General features: G+C 37.3%; 1 protein-coding gene across 1 annotated transcript in view; it reads left to right on the top strand.

Moving 5' to 3' along the window:
• LOC150094061 (uncharacterized) overlaps window positions 1–18,134 on the top strand; it is an 82,798-nt gene that overhangs the window by 15,056 nt on the left and 49,608 nt on the right. The window contains exon 2 of the mRNA XM_090413142.1: window positions 17,402–17,542. Coding sequence (XP_090269268.1) covers window positions 17,402–17,542 — 141 coding nt within the window. The remainder of the gene's footprint in view (window positions 1–17,401; window positions 17,543–18,134) is intronic.

Here is an 18,134-nt window from a genome sequence, read left to right as displayed (position 1 = left end):
ACAGTTTAAAAGTCTCGATCATATCACCTCTCCTTCTTCTATCCAACAAACTCTGCAGTCCACATTCCCTCAGCCGATCCTCATAACCAAAATTGTACAGTCCTGAAACCATCTTTGTCATCCATCTCTGTATCCTTTCCACAGTTAATTTATCCCCTTCAAATCCTGGGAACCAAATCTGAGAACAATAGTCTAAGTGTGGTCTGATCAGAGACTTATACAACGGAACGATAACCCTTTTATCTCTGCAGGTCAATGTCCTTCTCATAATTGCAGCAATCCTCTGTGTTACCTTCACCACCTTTGCAATATGTCCCCTAAATTTCAGGTTTCTATCAATCATCAACCCCAGGTCTCTTGTTTCCCCCTACTTCCTCCAGTATAACTCCTCCCATAGAGTATGCAGCTTTCCATCGATGTTTCCCAAATACAAGACCTTACATTTTGCTGCATTAAACTGATACCCCCATTCATTTGCCCATCTATCTAGCGTATTCAAATCCTCTTGCAGGGCTACCACTTCTGCACTATTACTAATAATCCTTCCCAGCTTCGCATCATCTGCAAACAACTGAATATCCCCTTGCAATCCACTGACAATGTCATTGATATAAAGGTTAAACAATATAGGTCCTAGTACTGAGCCCTGTGGGACCCCACTTGTAACCCTCTGCCTCCTTGAAACTGCTCCACCATATACAACTCTCTGATACCTAATCAGACAGCCAATCCTGAATCCAGATCCGTGTGCTGCAACTTAAATATCAGCTTATCATGTGGTACCCTGTCACATGCCTTCACTAAGTCTAAGAAAATTGCAGTATATGCCTTTCCCTCATCTAATGTTCTTGTAGCTTTATTATAAAAGGTTGGCATATTGCTAAAACAAGAGCGCTCCTTCACAAATCCATGTTGACTCTCACAGATAACATTTCCCTCATCTGCCCAATGCTGTATACGGTCCCTCACTACTTTCTCCAAGATCTTAACAACTACTGATGACACACAAACTGGCCTATAATTAGACACTTCCAGTCTGTTACCACTGTTATGCAATGGCACTATCTTACCTTCCTTCCATTCCCTGGGCACCTTTCCTGCAGCCAGACTTTCATTGAAAAGTCAGGTTAAAGGCACTGTCAGTTCCCTAGCACATTCTCTCAAAACTCGTGGTGAAATACCATCCAGTTCCAAAGCTTTACTGACATCCAGAGTACTCAGTATCTGAAACACACACTCCTCCTGTACCCCTAAGCCTCGAACCTGCCCTTTCCCTCTAGCATTAAAACTGACTCCTCTAGGATGAAATACTCCAATAAAGTGTTCATTGAACAATTCCACTATGTCCTCTCCATCAGTCACTCTATTCCCATTTTTATCCCACAATATCATTCTTCCACAGTCATTTCTCCTCTTATTGACCACATAGCTAAAAAATTCCCTAGGATTTTCTTTGGATCTTAGGGCCAATCTTCTCTCATATTCCAGTTTTGCTTTCCTTACCACACTAGTCACTCTTCTAGCCTGTGTCTTATATTCTTCATGCATCTTCTCTTCACCTGTCTCCTTATATCTCTGCCATAGCCTCTTTTTCGTGCAATTTCTGTTTAATATTGTTTGTCATCCACTTTACTCCAAATTATGTCCTCTTCCTCACTCGTGGTACACAACTTACCATTGCTGCTAACAAATATTCTTTCACAATTTCCCACGCACTAATGATATCCCGGCCTTCCAATTCCTCCCTCCATGAAACTTCCCGAAGTGGATGTCTAAGACTATTATAATCACCTGCTTTTATAATTCTGTTGGATTCTGAATATGTAGAGATTAGAGTAATTATTATTTGGTTCAGAATCCAACATGATCTTCCATCACAAAGGCTAGACTTGTAAACATTATTTAATGTAAATAACTTATTTTATAATTTAATATTCATATAACTACCTTAATTTTGTCTAATATTTAATTATTTAATCAAAGATATATGTATTAATAATGAAAAGACTGTATTAAATATTATTAAGCTATTTTATTTATTACTATATTAATATTATAAGAACTTGTATTTGATAATTTAACTGCGCATTAATTGAAATGTAAATATTCTCTATTTATTCCTATTTGTATAAGTTTAACGTTATGCAATAGCTTAGTTTTATTATGTTTTGTTTTGTTGTCATGGAGACGTATGTAAGTGAGTGAGCACGAATTTGGAACAGCACGTGAGGAGAATGTTGAAAATTATTGAAAAGAGTTTTAGTCAAAGAAATCACGAGAACAATTTAGGCGGGAAGAACGCATATATAAAGGTGGAACACTGAAAATAAAGAGAGAGAGGAAACAGAGAGATAGATTAGAGAGAGATTGGCATTCGGTTGGAATCGGAGTATTCAGCATTCGGGGAATCAGAGTGCGATATTAGAGAGTCGGCAAGTCACTCAAGCAGCTAATTTAAGTCTACTACTCGAGAAGCAGTTAGCTAATAAGTTGTAGAATAATAATTATAGTTACGAAAAACAGCTGAGAGACTATTAAATAGACTAGCGATACTTGAGTTCAGATTTAATTTCAGCGCTGACCTTTCAAGGACATACGGAACCTTGAAGCAAAGTACGAAATTTCTAGAGAATAGTAGAGGCTGTGAAGTTGAAGTTTACCGTTAGCCGTGTTTAGAATTATTTGAATGCAGGAGGAATGAACAACTGTGCATATCAAACCTCAAGATAAGGAATTATTGTGTATTGCCTTAATTCATGAGTGATCAGTAGTGCTTCATGCAAGAACGTTTGTTTATGTGTATAGTAACCGATGATTAATTCAGTTATTGTTTAGAAGATTTATTTAATGAGTGCCGTATACTGTTTAAGTGTTTACAGTTATAAAAAGTGTTTACGTATAAGTAGATGAAGAAAAAAGATTATCGGTAAGATTATTCCAACCTTTAATAATTCTATACAGAGAAGTGTGTGAGTTTCATCCTAGAAGTTCCCTATACTAACAGTAACTATTGCGGAAATTAGCTGAAGTGTAAATTTAAAAGTGTTTGTTTGTGAAGAGGTGTTACTGCAATTTTTGTCGTTTTTGAACTTAAGGAACTGCGAGGAGGCTGTATTATAGAGATAACAGATTTACCATTGTATGAGTTGTATGATTGAATTTACCTGAGGAGTTAAAATGTTTGTGATATCTTAATTACTGATTTGAAGTTAAGTGTAAAATTTGTGATTCTAAATTAAATGTTTGTTTTTGTTAATCTAAAGTTGTGTTTTGCCTGAATCTCTTTTACTGCACCATTCATAAAATATTCGAACCAAAAAAAACGGGAGAGATAAATAAGTTAAATATACTCGGCCAGTATATACAATATTAACACCTAATTCAGAAATAAAGCGGCACAGTCTTTAAATATAAATTTTCTTTATATTTGAATTAGAAATCAACTTACAACTTATCATTTAGTTAAGAACATCGTAATAGTAATCAAGTCGGATCCAAAGTATAGATTGAGAAGAAGTAGGATCCAACAATTCCACATAAGTTCCCGTCTCTTTGATACTCCTGCATGTCTATTCATTTTCCAAGTCAAAACCATATGGTCACTCTTTCCAACTGGTGGGAGAGATGTCATCTCAGTTATTATCAACTCTTCTGATGCTATAACCAAATCCAAAACTCTTGAACCTCTTGTTCCCTCTGTTACATGTTGCCTAAGACATTTGTCCCTCAAGAATTCTAGAAATTCCATTCCCCTATTGCTACATGCATCTTCCTCTCTCCCATTTATACTACTGTAGTGAAAATCTCCCATAACAATCATTCTTCCTGCACTTGCCAAACTTAACTGTCTAAACATCTCCTGGTCCCCCATCCTCTGTGCTCCTTGGCTTGTAGCAGCACCCCACTAAATATCCTGTTTTGCCCACCTCTACCTCACACCATATGCTCTCAAAATCATTTGTCTCGCTGCCTTCCAAAACCTCCACTCTTAGAGGACATAAGTCGTCACTTATCATAAGCAGTACCCCACCACCATGCTTTTCCTTCCTATCCTGCCGAAAAATGCTGTTACCACCGACTTCTATTGTGTTGTTCTTAAGTTTTGAATTTCCTTTGCATTTAGTGTCCATGTTTCACAGCTATATGTCGATAGAGGGTACTAGTGAGCCAAGCGCTGTGGATGTACCTAAGAAGAGCTCCTGATTCAGATAAGTTATTCTAGGAATAATTAATTATATATGCGTAATTATTTGAGTAAGAGTGGCTGTAAACGTTGTGCGCTACCGGTATTATTAGTGTGGGGATTTTTCTTGCCTAAACTTAATTATGAAATCGTTATTATTAGACCTAGTAACCTGCAGGGGGGGGGGAATGGCGGCAGCATTGTCATTCCATGATTTTAATTTGGATTTCAGTTGTTTCATTAAGTGTGAGGTCTGCTATATGTATTCCTTCGATTGCATAAATGATTTATGGATGTTTAGCGTGGATGGGAGAAGGGTGCATGCGAAGTGTGACCTGAATGAGGAACTGATGAATGCAAATATGAAATTGATGACAGAAAGTGTTAGTAACGATTGTGTCGCGAGTGCACGTTTGAAAGAGAAGGATGGTGAGAAAAATAGGCAAAAAAATGTTAAAAAATCAGGAAAAAAGAAAACGAGTGATTTGAAAACTGTAACGGATGGTAAAAGGGACGAAAGTGAGGCGAGAGTGGTGGAAAGAAATGAAATTGAGAGAACGAATGAAAGTAGAAATGGCATGACACAAATCGAAAGAATAAATGATAGCGAAAAAAGAATGAATGATGGCGAAAGTTGGACGCATGTTGGACTGAAAGTACTGAAACAAAGAAAGATGAATGAGAGTAAAAGTGAGAAGAATAATAGCGAAAGTTGGATGCATGTTAGTCCGAAAGTATGGAAACAAAGAAAGATAAATGAGAGTGAAAGTGAGAAGAATGATAGTGAAAGTTGGACGTATGTTGGACCGAAAGTACGGAAACAAAGAAGGATGAATGAGAGGGAAAGTGAGAAGAGGGGGTCGAGAGTCAGAAAGATTTAATGATAGAGAGAATGTGTCGTGAGATTCGGAAAGTGAATTGGATTGGATGAGGCAAGAAATGAAATGGATGCGGAATGAAATTAAGAGAATTCAGGTCAAAACTATTAAAATAAATCATGATGGCATGAAAAAGTTAATGAAAGATGAGCGAGTGGTGTGTATGGCGACTCCATTATTAAAGGTGTGCTAGAGGATAAAATGCACAAGGTATGTTTTCCAGGCAGTAAAATGAGTAGAGTGATTGAGGCATTGGATATGAGGCAGGAGCGAGCAAAATAGTTAATTGTATTAATTTGTACAAATGATTTGAGAGAGAACAAAGAGCATGTCAGAATGAATGTCAGGAGGCTGCTTGGAAAGATTAAGGAGAATAGTGTGAGAGGAAGGGTAGTCAGTGTGTTGTCTAGGTATGATTGTGGTGAAATGAGGCGGAGAGCAAGGATTATGAATGATATTCTGGCTGAAATGTGTGAGGAGATGGGAGTACAGTTTGTTAGTGTGTGGAATAAGTTTGAGGGATGAAGTGAGCTGTATGGGAGCGATGGACTGCATTTGAGTGGTTATGGTGTGAGTCACTTGGAGAGACTGCTGCTGAAAGGTAGAGAAGTGAATAGAGAAAATGAATCAGATCGACAGGGGAGTGATGTGGAAGAGCAGGAGAAATTGAAGAAGTGGAAATGAATGGGGAAGTGAGTGGTATGAGTATAGAAAATGAGAGAATGGGTGTGCAAGAGGAGCAGGAAATGGGGAGGCTCAGGGTGAACAGGGGTACACAACGTGAGAAAGGTGGATGCTCCAAGAGGAGGTGAGAGCATGTGTAGGCAGGAAAGAAATGGGATGAAGAGGAAACAGATGAAATTGAAAAGGGTTCTAAAATGAAGAAGCAGAAAGGGAAATGGTCCCAGTCCAGCATGGAGGGATCACATCGAGTGAGTGGTATCAGTGGAACTAGCTGTAGATCCAGAAATGAGCTGTCGTGTTTGTATACCAATGCTAGAGGTATAAGAAACAAGGCAGATGAAATGGTTGCACTAATTGCGTCTGTTCACCCAAAGATTGTCGGAATAAGTGAGACATGGTTAGATGAGGGCAACATCCTGACAGGAATAGAGATGGAAGGGTATGATAAGTTTCGTGAGGATAGAAGGGATAAAAAGGGAGGGGGAGTGCTATTGATGATAGAGAAAGAGTTATGTCCATACAAGGTAGAGATGCAAGAGGGAAATAGGGCCAGTGGTTTTGAGGCAGTATGGTGTGAGATAGAGGGGAATAGAATCTAATACTTGGTGGGATGTTGTTAGAGACCTGGTAATGTGGATGGTGGTGATAGTGAAATGTATAGTCAAATTAGCCAAGCAAATAAGAAAAGGGTGATCATTATGGATGATTTTAATTATGGCAGTATAGACTGAAATGAAGAGATAGCAACTGGAAGTAAAGAAAATAAGTTTCTTGAGTTTTTGAGGGATAACTACCTCAGACAGTATGTAACAGAGGGCCCACGAGGATTAAGGGTCTTGGATTTGGTCATCTCATCAGAGGATGTAATTATAAATGAGGTGTCAAATCATCCACCGATTGGTGAAAGTGACCATGAGGTGATTACCTGGGTGGTTGCCAGCAGTGCAAGGACCGCTGTGAATAAAGGATATATGTGGAACTACAAGGGGGGGGGGGTGATTATGAAGAGCTTGGGAGACAGCTTGCGGGTGTAGCATGGAATGAGGAGTTAGCTGGAAAAGAGATCAATGCAGCTCGGGAGATTTTCAAAAACTATTTAGTAGATGCATTGTCTAAATGCATTCCAAGGGTGAGAAGGTTAAATAAGGTAGGTGTGAGATGAATGAATAAAAAGATTAAGCATGCGATACAGAGAAAAAGGGCATTGTGGAGGCAGCATAAGAGAAGTGGAAGTAACCAATTTTATGAGGTCTACAAAGACCAGGCAAGGAGGGTGACTTGGTTGGTGAGAGTAGCTAAAGAGAGGTATGAACAGCAGTTAGCTAATGAAGCCAAAAAGAATCCTAGGGAGTTCTTTCGATATGTAGCCAGCAAAAGAAAGAATGATTATGGAAGGATGACATTGATTGGAGGAAATGGTATAAAGACAGCTGTTGCAGAATGTGTGGTGGAAATACTTAATGAGCAGTTCATAAAGATCTTTCAATCTTGTGAATGTGACTTCATGGAGAGATTGAGAGCAGTTCATGATGGGGAGGAGAGACTGACTGTAAGTGAGCAAGAGGTGTTTGGGGAGTTGAGTAAACTAGATGTAAATAAGGCTGTGGGACTTGATAATATATCGCCGCGTATTCTGAAGGAATGTGCCAGAGAGTTGACACATATTTTTAATACGAGTCTTGCACCTGTCAAGTTCCTAAAGAGTGGAAGGAGGGAGATTGTGCCACTTCATAAAGGAGGTGATCGAACTCAAGCATCAAACTATAGGCCTATCTCTGTGTCAGGTGTTGTTGTTAAGTTGTTGGAGAAGCTTGTGAGAACTAGGATCCAGAGTTGGGTTGACAACAATGGTATAATCTTTGATGGACAGCATGGATTTGCTAAAGGGAGGTCGTGTTTTAGTAATCTACTTACTTATTACAATAAAGTAACTTCTTCCTTGGACAGAGGAGAAGGATACACAGTAATATACTTGGATTTCACAAAGGCTTTTGATAGAGTACCTCATGATAAGTTGACAGTCAAACTAGAGCAGATGGGGGTTGGATATTAGATTAGTGCATTGGATTGGAGACTGGCTATCTGATAGGTATCAACAAGTTGTGTATGGGGGTGCGATATCCAAGAAAAGGAAAGTCACTAGCGGAGTGCCTCAGGGGTCTGTTTTAGGGCCATTACTATTTAACTTGTATATTATTGATACTAGCGAAGATTTGGATGGAGATATTCAGTTGTTTGCAGATGATGCAAAGTTGGGACGAATCATAAAGAGTAGTGAAGATGTTGTGGCCTTGCAAGAAGACTTGAATAAATTGAGCGATTGGGCAAGCAAATGGGAATGCGAGTTCAATGTTGCAAAATATAAGGTTTTAAAATTTGGAAAACAAAGATGGGATGCAGAATTTATGCTTGGTGAGAATATGTTGTTGGAGCTAGAGGAAATAAGGATCTAAAATTTAGGGGACACATTGCCAAAATTGTGAAGACAACACAAAGACTTCTGGGAATGATGCGGAGGACACTGACATGTAGAAGTAGGGAAATTCTTGTTCCATTGTATAAGGCTTTGATTAGGCCACACATGGACTATTGTGCCCAGATTTGGTCACTGGGTTTTCAGAAGGATGAAGCCATGTTGGAAAGGGTCCAAAGACGACTGACTAAGGTAGTTTCTGACCTCTGGAATGTTGAGTATGAGGAAAGATTGAGAAGATGTAATTTGCAGAGACTGGTGGAGAGAAGGAGGAGGGGGAGATATGATAGAGACCTACAAGTTGGTAAGGGGTTGTTATAAGATCAGTGGTGGAGAAGTTGTACAGAGAATAGTGGGAGATCAGGGGAGAACCAGAGGTCATCCCTGGAAACTGTATAAAGAGAGTGAGAGGCAGGTTTTTTTCGTGCAGAGTTGTGAATGATTGGAATGCCTTGCCTGAGAGTGTGGTGTCTGCAAGGAGTTTGAGTGTGTTTAAGACACGACATGATGAGATGTGTGTGTGATAAAAGGACCTCCCAGATGAGTCTTTGACTCCATGAGGTCTTGGGAAATAATAATAATAATATAGGAAGAATATATTGGTTAAAAACTTTGCTCTTCAGGCATAATAGTAGTTGGCTTTTTAATATTCCATTGCTGTTCCATAGTGATCCATTGCCAGCCTGGTTCGATTCCCTGGAGGTGTCGCGTAATAATAAGAATATTGAATGTAATTTTCCAAATGCTTTCCACCCAAAATAATTTCTCCCATGATATTTTGCTCCGTTGATATCTGCTGTCCTAACTATATGTAATTGTCTACTTGTTTAATTTCCTCATTATTTAAATTATACATTTTTGTATTTCTAATTTCCTCATTATTAATTTTTATTATTTCTGGTTGGACGTAGCTATTGAACACAAAGTGGATCTTTAGGTTTATCTTTAGGCCAGCTCTTTTGCTAGCAATTTAGAGTTCATGGATACAAGTCTGTAATTCATTGTTTGTTGAAGTAAAGATAACTATGTCATCTGCAAAGCGTAAATGGCTTAAATATCTTCTATTTATTTTCAGACCTTTCCCTTCCCAATCAAGAAGTTTGAATATTTCTTCTAGGCATGCTGTAAATAATTATGGAGATATTGTGTCACCCTGTCTTATACCTCTGCATTTCTACAGTAGAGATGTTTCCATTGAAATGAATAATTGCTGTATGCTGTTTTGATGATCCTAACATATAGCTCCTCCACTTGTTGGTTTTGTAATACTTAAAGTATTGCACAAGTTTTTACTGAAGCAAAGGCTTCTCATAATCAATAAAACCAAGACAGTGGTAACTGATATTCATTACACTGTTCAATAATCTGCTGTACAACTTGAATATGGTTCGTAGTACTAAAGCCACTTTGAAAGCCTGTTTGTTTTTTTTTGGTTGTGCTAGGCTGAGAGTCATACAAAGCCTATGAGTGGTTTACTTTTGTAAACCACTGATAATAGACTGGGTCGATAGTTCAAGTCTTCTACCTTGTCTTTTTTTATGTATCAGAATTAGGGTAGCCTTCCATGTTCTTGTTATCATTTTTCTTCAGGTATAAAGTAAATACTTTTGCTAAGAATTTAGATTATTTCTCCACCTGTTTTTAGAAATTCAGCTATAACTCCATCCTCACCTGCAGCTTTTCCATTTTGCAAGCTTTGGATGCTCCACATAACTTCTTCTGTAGAATCTGTGGTACTTAGCTATTTTGTAGTTGTCTTCTTCATTTAATTCATCATCGTGATATAATACTGAGTAAAATTCTTCAATTCTTTTTTTTTTTTTTTTTTTTGCTATAGCATATCTATCTCTGGTTATTGGTCCATCTTGTAGTTTGACTGCAACCGTCTGTTTATTGCTGTTCATCAATTGTTCTTTGGCTTTTTTGAGACTAAGATTGTTTTAAATTTTTTGTTATATGAATTTACAATTGAATTTTCTTATTTCTTCTATGATATGTTTTCTGGTCATTTTGCACAGTTCATGTATTCAGTTTTATTCTGTAGGTTCTTTTATTGTTTCATTTCTCTTTGTTTCTTCAGAAATTTTGTCTTTTTTCTGTTCTATGGTACCAGCTATTTCAAGTGAGCATTATAAAAGGTTTTGGGTAATATCATTACTTTCTGATTTATCAGCATTGTCATCTGTAATTCGTAATTGTAACTCTGTAATTCAAAGATAGCTACAAATATTTGGGAATTTTAAAAGCATCGGAAATTCTGCACAATAAGATCAAAGGAAAAACTAGAGCAGAATACATAAATCAACTAAGAAAACTCCTCAAGTCAATGCTTAATGCTGGAAATTTGATAAAAGCAATTAACACCTAGGTTATACCTGTTCTGAGATATTCAGCAGGCATTGTTGAATGGACCCAGCTGGAGGTGGAGAATTTAGACTGAAAAACTCAAAAATTAATGACAGTGCACCATGCCCTCAATCCTCGCAGTGACATTGATCGGCTCTACCTATCACATAAAAAAGAAGACAGAGGATTATTACAAGTAAAGCAAGTTGCTGAAGAAGAAAAATGAAATTTGAATGATTATCTGGGTTGAGGTTGAGGAAAGAGGGTTTATTTAAACCTATGGAGACAAAATTGAAGTAGTAAACCAAGTAAAAGTGAGAACTGCAAGATAGAAAAATAAGGCATTGCATGGAAAATACCATCACAATATAGAGGACAGTACTGATAGCAACTTGACCTGGCAGTAGTTGAGAAATGGAGCACTAAAGAAAGAAAGAGTCGATGAAAAAATTACAATGTATCGTGAGTTGCAAGTCGAAGTTGAGCAAATTTAGCAAAAGAAAACAAAAGTTGTTCCTATAATAATATATGCTTTAGGTGCCATCCCCAAAACATTAATAAAACATCTAGTAGCACTGAACTGAGATGGATTAAAAACCAGGCAGTTGCAAAAGGCAACTTTTTTCGGCACTGCATTTATATTCCGAAGGTATTTCCACAACTCATAGGCCCTTGGCTAGGGCTTGAATTAGTGGAATATAACTAGTTTTTACTTAAGGCTGAGGAAGCAAATCAAGCTTGGATGAATATTATATACAGGTATCATTGATTAACGCGGTTAATTAAATCCCTCGATGTTACCACATATCAAAATTGATCATTAATCAAATCTAATAATCAGTGATAAAAAGTACAATTCGTCCCTGATCGATTACTGTACTAATAGTTCGTTTTATATGGTACTCTTTTAGGAAAGATAAAAAATGAATGCAAAGTAAATGTTTAATAAATACTTGTACCTACATTAGTTACTGCAATTTTTTTAATCAAAAGAAGTTATAAAAAGTCGTTTGAACAGTTTTAGTTTTTTCTTATCAGTATAAATTCTACAATAGCAAGCAAAATGACTCTCCAGACCTTGGCAAATAAGCATTCTTCGATTAACATCTGGATCCATATCTTGCTGCTTAAGTGATTCTAAACTGCGAAATATTCCATCCAGTTCTTTGACTGTTATTTCCTTTGGAACCTCATCTTTACATTCCATTTGTTCGTTGTCTTCATATGTGCGTTGTTTAATTTCAAGAAGATCGTTGTCACTGAAATCTTTTGAATCCAATAATTCTTTAACATCTTCTGCATCAACACCATCAAAACCGAGGTCTTCACCAATTGCAACGATTTCTTTCCCCATGTTCACAGGATTTTGAAAACAACCTAAGTCATTTGCGCATTCTGGCAGAAGGTTTTTCCAAACAGCTTTCATGCAACTAGAAGACACTTGCTCCCACGAGTCACGAATGTTCTCAGTTGTGTGTTTAATGTTAAATTTTTTCCAAAATTCATGGAGCATAAGTGCATTTTCTCCCGTTGTTGTTTCTACTGTCTTTGAGAATGTCTTTTTAAGAAAATAGGCTTTGAAAGTTGCAATGACGCCCATGTCCATGGGTTGTAGCAATGATGTCGTATTTGGTAGGGAAAATAAAACTTTAACATTCTGACACAGATCATTAAGAGAATTTGGATGAATCAAGCATGAGCATGATTTTGTCTGGTAAATTTAAAGGCGTGTTAATCAAAACTCTTGCCGCGTATATCAAGGGATGGCCGCGATAATCAAATCCACGTTAAGCAAGGGATACCTGTGTGTGTGTGTGTGTGTGTGTGTGTGTGTGTATTATAATTGGCAAGAAATTATATTTTTGTCTTAATCACATATATCCAAGTATAACTATAAGCTTCAAGTATCTTCATGAATAATCTGCTTGTGTGGATGCTATTGACTTCACATTATTGCATTAATATTTCATAATGCTTTTGCATTATGAAAAGGGTCACTTCCCAGGCCAGTTATCTTCATTGAGGGTTCACTTTAAACCAGATCTCAGAAGATACCACGGATAAATCAATGCAGAAGTTGTTTTTTTTCCATATACAACTAGGAAAAGATGTGTCACCTTATTATTAAATGTCCTGGATGTGAAATCGACTGCCTCTCTGTATTCAAGTAGGCTAGTTGTGAATGTACTTCATTTTTATACATGTGCTTCAGTGTAGGATTGAAAACAGGAATTATTTTTATTTATAATATATGTAAATTGTAGTCGGTGTTTCTTTTGGATTGATTGTCATGCACAGTTTTTTTAACTGTATTTTCATTGTATCTGTTGCTTATGAACATTGTTTTGATGACCTAGAGTTTATTTTTAAGGAACTGCTCATTATTGTGTTAACATCAGACCTCCTTGGAGTCAAAAGATTCATTGCAAGAGGTCTACATCTTCATACAAAAAGATCCTCATTTTGTTTCAGTACATAATGAGATTGCTAAAACATGTCTTGCCCATTAACAAATGCGTTGCTTACCATCATAGTGAATATTGCTATTATCAATCAAATTCTGAATCCTAGTCCTCTCCGACCTTAACAACTCCAGGCACACAAGGTTGGTCTATTACTTTTTGTCCTCTGTCTGTCTCCTTTCCACTCAATTCGTCTTTCCATCTATAACTCCTAGTTGTCTCCTGAGCTGTTTCATAACCATCCTGTAGTTCTTTGTATACTTCACAGAAATTCTCATTCTTTCTGATAGTCATGATTATTACTATAGTCACCTGCCTTGTAATTCCATACAAATTACTTTCTCCTTGATACTTTTGTATGTCAATTCAGCCTTCAAGTTAAGACTGTCACTTTCACCAGTCGGGTCTGAGGATGAGATCTCCATTATGAGATCCCCTAATGCTATAACTAGATCCAAAAAAAATCTTGATCCTCATGTTTCTGCTACTACATATTGCCTGACACATTTGTTCCATTACTAATGTGTTTTTTTCCTTCAAGTTATATTGCTATAGTTAAAATCTCCCATAATAATCACTTATTTGTAATTGCCAAACTGAAATTGTCTAAACATCTCTTGCTCTTCACTCCTCTGTTTTCCCTGATCTATAATATCATCCCACTAAATACATTGCTTTGAAAGAAGTTACTGGACACCTTAGTGTGAGAAACAAACAGCCATGACACATTTAGGCTTTTGCTGTGATGACTGCAGCAGTCCTTTGGAGCATATTTTCCACAATATAATGAAGTCCCAGACTGTTGTGGGGCAGATGAGATCCTTGACCTCACCGACACTCCAGTTCATCCCATGGATGTTCAGTAGGGTTCAATCAGAACTCTGCGGAGGCCAGTCAAATGTGGTAATGTTCATATCCATAAACCATGAACTTGCAGCAGCCTTATGACACAGTGCATTGTCTTGCTGAATGAAACAGTGATCATTTCCATAGAAACGACACAAAGTAGGAAGCATTGCATTGTTCAGAATATTCAAATACCTCTCGGAGTTCAGTATTCATGTACCACATACATGAGCACTGAACACCAGGAGAAACAGATATTCTTGTTTATTTTCATCCCCCCCCCCTTTCTTATCCTGCTCATATCCATTACCCTGTCCAAGTCATTTTCCATAGTGACAGGCCAGTCACTTCTTTCTTGAGACATGGGAGTAAGAAAAGATTCAGCTGGGTTGGTTACTGGCTATCCGCAGCATAATTTGGTGGTGGGGATTCCACCTTAGTGCCTCCAAACTTGCCCTAAGTCTCCTCCCTCTAGTTTGTATCTGACCAATCTTCCCACTGGGGTTAGTACCCAATCTTCCAATTAGTTGCTCAGGTTCTGGGGTTCACCACATGGAGGTGAGAGTTGGATTCTGGAGGAGAGACTAGGTGATCCTACTTGAGAGGATCATATATTGCCCATCCATCCTCTTTGAATCCCAATGTCATCAACATACAACTTAATAATGACACCAAAACAGATTCCTGTGGCAATCCACTAGTGACCTTCCTCTTTTGGGATACCACTGCATCACCTGCAGATACCTGTCTGACAGCCAATCAGCTATTCAACTTACTAGCCTGGTATGAAATCCCATCGCTTTCAGTTTTGCTACAATCTTGTTATGGGACAATCATCAAAAACTTTTGAAAAATTCCAAGCTACCATTTTATACTCATATCCTGTGTTTAGTGAATTTGTCACCTTGTTGTAATACATAGTCAGATTACTAAAGCATAACCTCCCCCAACAATCAATCCTAGGTTGAACAGAATCACCAAGCTCTCTAATACCTTAATAACAATTTCAGACACACGGATTGGTCTATAATTTGTAGCCTCGGTCTTATCTCCACCTTGTGAAGGGGGAAATTTTTTTCTCGCTTTCCATTCCTTTGGGACTCTCCTTATTGTAGGACTCATTTTAGAGAGATACGCTAGAGCATTCTTTCTAGACATGCAGTGATATATTGTGAAATCTTACTTCCTTATTAACCTCAGGTTTACTTGATTTCTCTTATACTTTCTGCTTACTCATACTTCCTCCTCCAACATACCCTATATGCTCTAGCTTCTCATGGTTATTGGTTGCCTTCATGAGGATGAAATACCCTGATAAATTGCTCAATGAATACTTCAACTATATCCTCTGCATCAGCTACCAGTCTACCCTATCATCATCTAACATCTTCCTCTCATAGTCATTCTTTCTTCTACTTGCCACATATCAAAAGAACTTGCTAGGATTTTTCTTGGCTTGATTCCCAATTTCTGCTTATACTGCATTTTTGCTGTCCAAAGAGCAACTGATAAAATCAGTTGCTGTTTGTACTCTTCGTGCAACTAATTATTATGAACATGCATCTTGCATTGAGTCCACAGAACCAGATTTCATTTAATCCCTTCATTCGTTTATTTTTACTCCTACTTTATTTATTTTCATCTTTGGAATGCACCCAGACACTGATGCTGTTAAATTATTATTATTTTATTTATTGATCCCATACATGAGAGGTCAAAGGACCTATAAAACACGTTAGTGCTATCGAAAGTTTCAAGAGTCAGCAGTTTATTGATTGAAGAATTGTATTTAGATTTTGCTAAAACTTTCGGTAGATGTCTTACAGTCAAGCTTTTAATTTAATTGAAGTAGATGGGTAGTAAATTAGTGCAATAAATTGGAGATTGGCTGTCTGTTAGGTATCAGCAAGTTTTGTATTGGGGGTGCACCAATCCATTTGTTTTTGAAGCCATTGCTGTTTAATTTGTATGTAAATGATATTGAGAAGGGCTTAAATGGTGATATACAGTTATTTACAGATGATGTGAATTCAGAAATAACTGTGAGGAGTACAACAGATGTTATAGCCTTGCAAAGAGGACTTGAATAGACTGGGGAAATTGGATAAATGAGTGGCACTGCCAGGTTACTCTAGCAATGTGTAAGGTATTAAAATTTAAGAAGCACAGATGGGATGCAGAGTATAACACTGGTGAGTATATCCTAGAGAAAGAAAGTGGAAGAGATGGGGATGTTGATGGATAGGAACTTGAAATTTTGGAGCCATTTTGCTAAAATTGTGAGGCCAACACAATGCACTATTGCAATAATGCAGAGAACACTGACAGTAGTAGGAATGTTTTAATTCCATTTTATAAGGCTTAGCAGACTGCATATGAGTTTCTGTGCACAGATTTGATCTCCTGGTTTTCAAAAGAATGAAAAAATGTTGGAAAGGATTCAGAGACGATTGACTAAGGTCTCTGGAGTGTTGAGTATGAAGATTGAGGGAATGTAGTTTGCAGAGTAGTGGATAGAAGGAAGAGGTGGGGAGGGATGTGATCAAGACATATAAGTTGGTAAGGCATTATTACTGGATTAATGTAGATTGCATTTTTCATAGAAAGGGTAGAGACAAAAAAAAGACCATCTCTGGAAGCTGTATAAGGAGCATATAAGCAAGGGTTTGAAGGAGTAGTTTTTTGCTGGAGAGTGTTAGCTGGCTGGAATGCTTTGTCTTGAAAGTTTAGTAGGTGTGAAGACAGTGAATGCATTTTAGTCATAGTATGGTGAGTTGTGTCTATGTTAGTGGACCTCCTCTGATGATGAGTTGTTTGACTTCCTGGAGGTCTGATAATAATAATCAATACTTAATTTATAATGGACAAGAAGTTATATTCTTGTTTTAATCCTTTATCCAAATGTAAACATGGATAAAGGATGGCATATCTTCATGACCAGGTCACTTATATGTTGACTTCACATCAGTTGTCTTAGTATCTCACATGCACTTCCTTTTGGATATGCATATTGCTGTGCAATATGAGAAGAGTTACTACCCAGATTAGTATTTGATCTTGGCAGTTTTCTGTCTATCTTCCTGTCCTAGCTTCACTATCTCCATGGGTCTGACTCTCACTGGTGAGACCTCAGTAAAGGTCAAAACCAATCTGGGGTAACCTTTCCCATTGACTCTTACCATAATAATAGCAGTATACATATCCAAAAGGAAGTGTGGTATGATGGGATACTAAAGGCAATTGAGGCGATGGCATCAGTCTTTATATTCAAGTAGCTTGGTTGTGAAGATACATAGGAGCAAACTTTGTTTGCTTATGCTTGGTAAAGGACCGAAACAAGAATATAATACTTAGTCTATTATAATTTGCTTTGTAACCAAGTGAAACAACTTTTTGTAATCGATAGTGTTAGTCAGTTTATACAAATAAATCATCATGATTTATGTTAATATTTCTTAATCTGTAATTTGTTTCATTTTTCTCAGTTAATTGATGCATTTATAATTTTGATTAAAACACTGTTTTATAGGTTATTGTGGTGTGGGAGATCCATGCACCAGGTTTCTTTTTAAATTTTGCTATATTACAAATGGATATTGTGATGCTTCAGGAATATGTCGGTGTAAACATAATTATCCTGTTGCAGTTCGCCCTAGCACCTGCCAAAAAGGTAAGTAGAAGTTTATTTTGTGTGTATGTTGTAGTTTGAGGATATTTGATCTGTATGTAATTCATAAAATTAATATTTGTTATAAGCTATTTTCCATTCCCAGGTATTAGGGAAATATAAAAATCATAGCATTGCAAAGAATGACTATCACCAAGAAAAATGATGCAACATGTATATGTGTATGTATGTATATGTGTATATATGTATGTATATGTATGTGTATATATGTATATGTATGTATACTTCAGGATACATACCCGGTCTATAGCAGCACCCAATTGTATATTTTGTTCTGCTGGATTGTATCTCACACCAAACAGCCTCAAATGCGCTTTTTTCCCCATCATGCAGTTCAACTTCTATACTCCTTGGCTGAAGATCATCAGCAATCATCAATAACACTCCTCCCCCCTTTTTATTCACCCTGTCACTCCTGAACACGCTATACCCGTCGCATTCAATCCCACTAGCTTTATCATCTTCTGTCAGCCATGTTTCACTAATACCGACAACCTCTGGCCTGGAAGTGCCAACCATGGCCAAAAACTCTTCCTTCTTGTTCCTAATACTCCTGGCATTAGTGTACATGAAT

Source organism: Typopeltis vanoorti, chromosome 23 (genome assembly GCF_054136105.1).
Source record: "Typopeltis vanoorti isolate ZY-2024b chromosome 23, IOZ_Tvanoo_1.0, whole genome shotgun sequence".
Classification (NCBI taxonomy): domain Eukaryota; kingdom Metazoa; phylum Arthropoda; class Arachnida; order Uropygi; family Thelyphonidae; genus Typopeltis; species Typopeltis vanoorti.
The sequence above is the reverse complement of the archived record's forward strand: the minus strand, read 5'-3'. Positions and strand labels throughout refer to the sequence as shown.